This window comes from Coturnix japonica, chromosome 21, assembly GCF_001577835.2.
Source record: "Coturnix japonica isolate 7356 chromosome 21, Coturnix japonica 2.1, whole genome shotgun sequence".
Lineage (NCBI taxonomy): Eukaryota > Metazoa > Chordata > Aves > Galliformes > Phasianidae > Coturnix > Coturnix japonica.
In genome coordinates this window covers 5,740,483-5,749,263 of record NC_029536.1, presented here as the reverse complement: position 1 = coordinate 5,749,263, position 8,781 = coordinate 5,740,483, and the positions used below count along the sequence as shown (strand labels likewise).

Genomic DNA, 8,781 nt, shown 5'->3' with positions numbered 1-8,781 from the left:
GCTCCTTCAGCTCTGGAACGGTTCTGGGGCTCAGCACTGCACGGAGAGGGGCGCGGAGGGGAGAGCACCCACCCCTTAGGGGCTGGGAATGGGCAACTGGGAGGGGGTGGGGGGAGAGGGAGGGGAGATGGGGTGATGTGGGGGTGGGGCGTAGCCAGAGAGGGGCTCCAGGGTGTGCGAAGGGTGCCACGGGTGTGCAGATGGCGTGCACGTGGGACTGTGTGCGTGCAATGGAAGCAGGGGTGCCCTGGGGGTACAAATGGTGAGCAGCAGTGCTGCGGGTGTGCAAATGGGGATGCGGGTGTGCAAATGGGGATGCATGCATGCAGTGGGTCTTGGAGTATGGGGGGAAGCCCCTCGGTGTGCATGTGGGACTCTGTATCGCTCCCCTGGGTGAGCTATCGCTGCCACGCGTGCTCATGCAAATGGAGCCTTGCATATACTAATGCAGCCATGCGTGTGCCAGCTCAGCCCTGCAAACCGTGCCCTGAGGGAGCAAGCGCTGCCTTGCGCCGATGTGCAAATGTCACCGTGCTCGTGTAACCCAGCACCGCGCTGCAGCTGCACACAGCGCCGCGCAGATACACCCTGAAAGCACCACGAGCCCCCCACTGCCAGCACCATTATTTATCCCCCTCCCCCAATCCCCTATAAATAAAACCTTCCCTTCGTTTTTCCTACACCCCCAAAGTTCAGAGCGCTGTCGCATGGCGGTTGGCACAGCAGCGGGGCTGCGGTGTCCCCACCCCAAACCATCCCCCCAACCTCCCCCCATCCCACCCTCCACGGCGCTGGGCTTTCCCAGAACGGGCGGCGCTGTGCTAAATTTGGGGTCTGTGTGTGGTTTGGGGTCAGAGGGAAGCGCTGAGTGGTGCGACCGCTGCAGGGTTTGGGGTCGGGGGGGGTCCGGTGGGGGGGGATAGACCAAAAATCCTAAAATAACCCTGCGGAGGGAATGGGGGATTTGGAACAAAAAGGCTCAGAGAGGGGAAAAGGAGGGGAAAGAGAAACCCAAACGTGGGCACCCGGCTCCAAAATCTCCATCCTCCTGCAGCCCTGGGCCCCACCACAGCCCCCAGAGAGTGGAGAATCCCCCTCCTCCCCTGCCCCCCAGCATCAGCTATAGCGATAAATAGACTTTTATTTGTACATCGATATGGGAAACACAACCACAACCTGGTGGGGTGCTGAAAAAACTCCCACAGCACCAACCCCCCCCTCCTCCAATCTGGAGCTGTTATCCCTAAATAAAATGGGGGAGAAGGGCAGGGGGGAGTGTGTGTGTGTGGGGGGGGGAGGCAGTAACGTGTCCCCTGCTGAGTTTTGAGCCCCCACATAGTGGGATTTTCTCTTCTCTTTTTTTTGGAGGGGGCACACCGGGTCTGGCCCCACTCTGCTTTTGGGGTTGGAGGGGGGTTGCGCTGTGTGTGTTCCTGTGCCCATCCCCCCCCCTCCTCCCCAGAGGGGGCATTGGGGTGAAGGAGATTGTCTGGAATCGGGGGGGTGACCCCACGGGGGGCCCCAATCCCACAGTGGGGATGATGGCTTCGGCTCCTGGATGTGAGCGGTGGGGGGCACTGCAGGGGGGCACAGCAGGGACCCTCCTCCAGTGGTGCCACCCCGGGGTTTGGGGGTCAGCTACAAGCCCTGTATATAGAATAGAATATAGAATAAGGGCTGTGCCTGTGCTGGAGGCACCGGGAGGTCACGGGGTTGGGGGGTGGATCTCAGCCTCACCGGGGTTGGGGGGGAGCGCTCCAGCTGGATTTTGATCTCAGGGTGGCGAGCACTGCCTGTTTAGGGGGGAGCATGAGCACCCATGGGTGATGCCAGCACCCCAATGCCACAGGAACAGGTACCTGGGGGGGTGCCGGGGGGCTCCTCTGGCCAGGGGGGGTCAGCAGAGGTGTCACGCTGCCGGGGGGTCCCTGAGGGCGAGCGGCCGTCCTGTGGGCACAGGGCAGGGTGACGTGGTGCAGCATCCCCAAAACCCACATTCTCCCCCCGGCCTCAGCTCCCTGCCCCCATACCCCCATACCCTGCCCGGTTCGCTCACGGGGTTCTCCTCTGGCTCCTCGGCCACGCTGCCGAAGCTGCTGGCACTGGAGGACGAGCGGGAGAAGTCCTGCAGAGGTTCCGGCCTCTCCGCCCTGTGAGGGACAGAGCTGGCCCCGTGCCCCCCCGGACCCCTGGATGCGTCCCACCCCCGTGTCAATCCACCCCCTCACTGCCTCGTCCTTGTGCCGTTGGCTGCCAATGGGACCCTGTGCCAGCACCACTCCATCCTGGTGCCACCCCACCCTGGTGAGACCCTGTTCCTGTGCCGCCCCATCCCACCTCTACCAACTTGTCTGACTCGTCCCTGTGTCACCCAGTGCCGTGCTGTCCCCGCCCCACTGCACCCACCAGCAATCACATCCCTGTGCTGCTGCATCCCCACAACACTCCATTCCTGTGCCACCAGGTGCCATCCTGTCCCGGTGTCACTCTGTCCTCACGCTGCCTTGTCCCCATCGCTGTGTTATTGTACCACCCTGTCCCCACGCTGCCCAGTTCCTGTGCCACTGGGTGACAGTGTCACACCGCCCCCATCCCTGCTGGGCACTGCTGCCCTGTCCCCATTCCACTGCCACCATCCAGAGTCTCGCTACATCCCGGTGCCTCTGTGTTCCCGTATCCCCCAGCGCTGTGTCCCCATATCCCAGTTATCCCACGGCCCCGTGTTCCCGTGTCTCCCGTCCCCATGTCCCCATGTCCTCATCCCAGTGTCCGTGTGTCCCCACGTGTCCGTGTCCCGGTGCCGGACCTGTCGTGGTTCCTCCTGCTCTCGGGTGAGCTGTGAGCGGAGGAGTTGCCGTCGTTTCCCGTGGCGGTTCCGTCCCTGCGGGGCCGTTGGGCGGTGATGGGGGGGTCCGACCCACCCCGCGTCCCCCCGCCCCCCGCCCCCACCTGCCCGGCGCCTCCTGGATGCTCTCGATGCCGATGGCGCTGGAGCGGCGCGAGCCGAGCGGGCCGGGCCGCCGCCGGGACGGGCTCTTCCCGGGGACCAGCAGCGCCTGCGGGCGGGGGGAGGCGATCAGAGGAGGGAGGTGGGGGGGACGGGCGGGGGGGGCCCGTCACGTCGCTCCGCCACGCACCTCTTCCACGGAGCCCAGACCGATGGCGCTGCCGCGGCGGCCACGGCGGCTCCCGGGAACCAGCAGCGACTGCGGGGCACGTGTCAGGGGCGGGGCCGGGGGGCGGGGCTTGGGAGCGGGGACCAATGGGGAGACGGGGATCGTGCCGGAGGGGCGGGGCCAGGGGGAGCGTCTGGGGGCGGGGCCGGAGGGGGCGGAGTCTGGGAGGGCGCGGAGTGAGGGACGGAGCGGATTGGACAGAACGGGGGCGGGGGGCGGGGCCTCGACAAGGGGCGGGGTCAGGAGAGGTGGGCGGGGCTTCGGCACGGGGCGGGACTTATCGGGGGCGGGGCCAATGGGAGAGCAGAGCTGAGCGAGGGGCGGGGCTTATCGCGGTGGGTGGGGCTGGGGGGGGGCGTGGCGTAGCACGTGGAGCTGCGGGGCTCCGCGCTCGGGGGGCGCGGCCTTGAGTGACAGGGGGCGTGGCCCGGGATGGGGCGGGGCTCTTCCTTGTGACCCCGCCCCTTCCGTCAGGCCCCGCCCCCAGCAGCCCCCGGCCCACCTTGAACGACTCGAAGAAGCCCGGAGCGGAGCCGTTGTCCGGGCGCTCCTCGTCGGGGCCCATCCCCAGCATGGCCTGGCTGCGGCCCTGCAGCTCCTCGTGCAGCGTCTCCAGCAGCGCCGCACGCGTCCGCTCCTGCACGGCACGAAATGCACTGAGCGGGGCTGCACTGAGTGCACAGCACTGCCAGCCCTGCACTGCCAGCCCAGCACTGCCAACCCAGCACTGCCAACCCAGCACTGCTAACCGCACTGCCAACCGCAGCAACTGCCAAACCCAGACACTGCCAGCCCGGCCACTGCCAAGCCAAGCACTGCCAATCACCCATGCACTGCAACCCAGCATCTGCTGAACCCAGCAACTGCTAACCCAGCACTTGCCAGGCCCTGCACTGCCAGCCCAGCCAGTGCTAAGCCGCAGCACTTGCCAACCGCATTGCAACCCCAGCATTGCAGACCCCAGCATTGCAGCTCCCAGCATTGCAACCCCAGCATGCCAACCCAACACTGCGATACCCAGCACTGCCAACCAGGCACTTGCCAGCCCAGCACTGCCCAACCCAGCACTGCCAAACCCAGCACTGCTAACCCAGCACTGCCAACCCAGCACTGCCAGCCCAGCACTGCCAACCCAGCACTGCCAACCCAGCACTGCCAGCCCAGCACTGCCAACCCAGCACTGCCAGCCCAGCACTGCCAGCCCAGCACTGCCAACCCAGCACTGCTAACCCAGCACTGCCAACCCAGCACTGCTAACCCAGCACTGCTAGCCCAGCACTGCCCACCCAGCACTGCCAGCCCTGCATCGCGCACCTCCAGCTTCGCGAACTTCTCAGCCTTGTAGCACGCGTACTCGGCGTTGATGAGCTTCGTCAGCAGAAACTCCTGGAACTCAGGACCCTGCGGGGCGGCGGCGGCACTGGGTGGGTGCCAATGTGGCTCTGCTGCAGGCAGCAGCCACGGGCGCTCACCTTCCTGAAGACGGCGGGGTCGGGCAGTGGCGGCCCGAAGAAGGGGACGTCATCGCGGGCAGTGACCGACACTTTGTAGAGGGGCCCCTGGGGGCCGCCCGGCTCCAACTGCACCACCACGAAGGCGTGCAGGAAGTTGGAGGCGATCATGTCGGGCACGAAGGGGGTGTTCTCGTCCTGGAAGACGACGGCCACGATGTCGTTGCCGATGTGGCGCTTTCGCTGCAGCTGTGGGGATGCGGGGACACAGGGATGAGGTTGGGTCCTGCCGACCCCCAGGCCCTGGGGTTGCCCCATTGTGGTCACTAATGCTCCATTAATACCCAGGGAGCACTGGCAGCTCCTATATCCCCTCCAGCACCCAGTTCCACCCCAGGAACCCCTGTGCCCTGCTGGCATCCCCATACACCCCAAAACGGCCCCCCCTAGCCCTCACAACCGCAGCAATGACCCCATGACCCCCGTTACCCCCCACCTGCTGCATGTCCCCTTCCGTGTAGGGCAGCTTGGTGGAGACATGGAACATGATCTCCCTGTCCCGGAAGTGGCAGTACACCGACTCGCTGCCTGTCTGCCCATGTGTCACATCCAGCCCTCCCCGAAAGCTGCGTGGAATGAAGGGGAGAGGAAATGTGGGGGAAAGGAAAGGGGGGGGAACCCTGTGGGATGCCCCCATCCTGCACCCCCCCACACGCACCCCTTGAAGTCCCGGAGCTGCACCCGCTGCCCCAGGATGTCGAGGAACTCGGTGAACGCAGGGCTCTCCTCCGTGGTGCCAAAGAGCTCTTCCTCTGAGGTCTGTGGGGACAGCAGTGGGTGCCCCCCGGACCCCCTCCCCAGATCCCCACCCTGGCCCCACACCCCAGTACCTGCCTGAACTTCTGGTAGATGACACCAAATTTGAAGTGGTTGCTGAGCACGTGCTCGTCAAAAGCGAGGATGAGGCGGGAGGCCTGGGGGAGTGTGGGGTGGTGGGTTAGGGATAGAGGTAGGGATGGATTTAAGGTTGGGGTTGAGGTGAGTGCTGCCCCCCTGGCACTGCGCTCACCTTGGGATAGAGCACAGGGTAGAAGCGGTCCACGTTGATGTCCTCACACACCAGCTGTGAGGGGAGGCAGGGTGCTGAGGAGTGGGTGCAGGGGGGGCACCTACACATGCTGCTGGTGGGTGGGGGTTACCAACCTTGGCCATCTGCACCACATTGGGGAACTCAGCCAGGCAGGAGATGGGCACCACGTCATGCAGGGTGCGGGCACGGGTGCTGCGAGGTGAGGGGAGGAATGAAGGTGTCATTCCCACACTCAACCAGCACCCATAGGTGCCCCCTGCCCTGCTCACCGCAGCAGCAGGTGGAGGTGCTCCTGCTCATCGTACTTGAGGGAGAAGACAAGGTGGCCCAGTGCGGGGTCCAGGGAGTAGTAGTTGAAGTGCTCCTGCCAGCAGTCAGGGTGGCACCCATGGGTGCTCACACATGGGGCATTCACAGTGGACACTCACACCCACAGGCACGCGCGCAATGTGGCTACCTGTCTCACCATGATCTCCAGTATAGGCCTATGAGCACATGCCTGTGGGCCCATGGGCACACATCCTCACTGGTTCCCCATACACATGACCACCCAGCCCTGCTGGGACAGGGTCTCCATCACCACATGCACCCATCTGCATGAAGAACCTCATCCACAAGCACCCATTGGCCTCCCCATGTCCATCAGTGTCCATTCCCACGTGCACCCACGCTCACAGGACGCCTGCACCCATGCACAACGATGGGAACCACGCTCCCCAGTGCTCACCTTGCCCAAGAAGTGCTTGCGGTAGATCTTGGCCATGTGGTTGCCCTCCAGCCGTACACGGGTGCCAGGTGCCAGGTTCGGGGGGGACTCAGGGGCCCCGCTCAGCTGGTGGTTGGTGCCCTCGATCCAGTAGCCCCCAAATTGCGGCAGCAGGATGAGGGGGAACGGCCCCTCCCGGCCCAGCACCTGCACCCACAGCTGAGCTGGGTGCTCCTTGGCCCCGACCCACCCAACCCCACCAAACTGGGGAGCGTGGCTACGTTACCTCATGCACGCTGGGGTATGGGATGTAGTCCTCCTCTGTCTGCAAGGCAATGGGGGGGGGGGAGGTGAGGCTCTGCTGGCACCCATGGGTGCTGTCTGATCCCTCCCTCTTTGACACATACCTTGAGTGGGGGGGGAGCGGCGCGGTGCTGCTGGGCCATGCTGCTGCCTGCCGGACATGGCCATGGGGCTCCCCGCAGGCAAAGGGGGGCACCGGGGGCTGCGTGATCCATCCCGGTGCCGGGAAGTCACCCATGGGATCGGGACAACTCACCTGGGGGTGGCGGTGCCTGCGGGACGCAGCTAGCTGGCCGAGGGCGGGCAGGAGGGCTGCATCGTGGCGCTGCCTGGGGGAGACGGGGCTGTTGGGAGCTGCTCCCTGGCGGTGTCCGGCTGTGGTGGGACCCTCAACCATCACCGCCCCCTCCCCAACAGCGTCGTCTCTCCCCCTCCCCACCGGAACCCCGCGGGGCGCCCTCTGCGGGCAGGAGGGAGCGGAGCGGGGCAGCACCACGGACAGCGGCGGGGACCCCACGCGCATCGCAGCGCGTCCCAACCGCCCCGTGCAAAAAGAGCGACCCCCGCCCCGAGCAAAGCCCGAGAGGTGCAACCCCCCCCAACACACACACACACACACACACACCTGCCCATGGGGCCTTCTGGAAGTGGGAGGGGGGTGACACCCAAATATGGGGCCGGGCTGGGGCTGGGGGTAACAAGGAGAGCGGATTGCAGGGATACGGATGGGGAGGGCAGAACATGGGGTCGGGATGGGGGGGGGGGAGGGAGGGAGAGGGAGCAGGTTTGGGGCTGAAAAGGGGGAGGCGATTTGTAGGGTACATACGTACATACGTACATACATACATACTAGGGAGATTTGGGGACACACAGGGGCTGAAGCCCCTCACGCCCAGATTCCCCCCCCCCCTCCTCCCGGTACCGGCAGCGGCTGAAGGTCACGGGCCCGGCCCGGCCCTCCACGCTGCTGCGCGGCCCCGGTGACACCGGCGGTGGGGGCAGCCCCGGGGTGGTTGCGCAGCGCTTACCGGGGGCGGCGGGAGCGGAGCGGAGCGGCGCGGGGCCGGGTCGGTACCGGTACCGGAGCGCAGCGGCGCGGCGCCCCACCGCTCGCAGCCGCCGCGCCGCGTCACGTGCACGGGGCGGGGCGGCTCGCACGGGGGTGGCAGGCACCGGGAATGGCACCGGAACCGGCACCGGCACCGGGCACCGCCATCCCGGCCCCAGGAGCGGAGCAAACGCCTCCGTAACCTGCAGCGGCCGCGTAGACTCGCGGGGGGAGCGCGGATGGGCGGTGAAGCGGCACCCGGCGGCTCCATCCTCTCCGTCCGGGCGCTCAACGTTCCCTCCATCCATCCGTCCGTGTACGGAGCTGCTCTGTGCTTCCACCACCGAGCAGCCGAGCTGCCCCCGTCCTCCCACCATCGGTACCCGCAGTGCTCTCACATCCGTCCCCCCATCCCTGAGGACAGAGTGAGTCCATTTGTCTGCCCGCCCATCCATCCATCCATCCATCCATCCATCCATCCATCCATCCATCCATCCATCCATCCATCCATCCATCCATCCATCCTCCCAACCCTGGTGTCCAGAGTCCATCTGTCTGTCTGCCCATCCATCCTTCCTCCCATCCCTGATGCCCAGAATGAAACCATTGGCAAGTCCATACTTCTACCCAGTCATCTGTTCCTTCACCCCTGGTGTCCAAAATGAGTCCATCCATCCCTGGAGCCGAGTTCACCTGTCTGTCCCTTAACCCATTCAACTTCCCAACGCTGATGTCCATTCAGTCCATCTGACCTCCCCTCCCCGGAGTCCATCCATCCACCCACCCACCCATCCCCATGCCATGGTTGTCCCCCACGACCCCTCTGCATCCCCCAGAGCCAGGGCTGGGGCTGCAGGAGGGAGGTAGCGGCTCATGGAAGGGCTGGCTCAGACTGCTGGCCACCAGGTGCCAGGGGCTGGCACCAAGCCTCTGCCCCCGGGGCCCAGTGCCAGCAGGAGAACACTGAAGGCTCAGCCCCAGAGCCGCCCGGGCAGCTCTATCCCACA

General features: G+C 65.7%; 1 protein-coding gene across 1 annotated transcript; it reads right to left on the bottom strand.

Moving 5' to 3' along the window:
- Positions 1 to 1,123: 1,123 nt before the first annotated feature.
- On the bottom strand, positions 1,124 to 8,554 carry RAP1GAP (RAP1 GTPase activating protein). The gene is made up of 21 exons (XM_032448709.1): positions 7,755 to 8,554; positions 6,983 to 7,055; positions 6,831 to 6,877; positions 6,710 to 6,748; positions 6,445 to 6,630; positions 5,987 to 6,081; positions 5,831 to 5,909; positions 5,697 to 5,750; positions 5,518 to 5,601; positions 5,346 to 5,446; positions 5,124 to 5,253; positions 4,649 to 4,876; positions 4,491 to 4,577; positions 3,679 to 3,813; positions 3,138 to 3,206; positions 2,950 to 3,056; positions 2,807 to 2,881; positions 2,039 to 2,150; positions 1,860 to 1,947; positions 1,738 to 1,793; positions 1,124 to 1,647 (listed from the first exon to the last, which is right to left on the bottom strand). Exons 1-21 carry the CDS (start codon positions 8,076 to 8,078, stop codon positions 1,639 to 1,641), a joined length of 2,178 nt encoding a protein of 725 aa, XP_032304600.1. The 5' UTR covers positions 8,079 to 8,554; the 3' UTR covers positions 1,124 to 1,638.
- Positions 8,555 to 8,781: the final 227 nt, after the last annotated feature.

Excerpts from the sequence above, each read along its gene's own strand:
- RAP1GAP (XM_032448709.1), bottom strand. The coding sequence starts at position 8,078 with ATGGAGGGAACGTTGAGCGCCCGGACGGAGAGGATGGAGCCGCCGGGT. Across the intron at positions 4,877-5,123 it reads CGGAAGGGGACATGCAGCAG|CTGCAGCGAAAGCGCCACAT; the intron begins GTGGGGGGTAAC and ends GCATCCCCACAG. Across the intron at positions 4,578-4,648 it reads ACCCCGCCGTCTTCAGGAAG|GGTCCTGAGTTCCAGGAGTT; the intron begins GTGAGCGCCCGT and ends GCCGCCCCGCAG.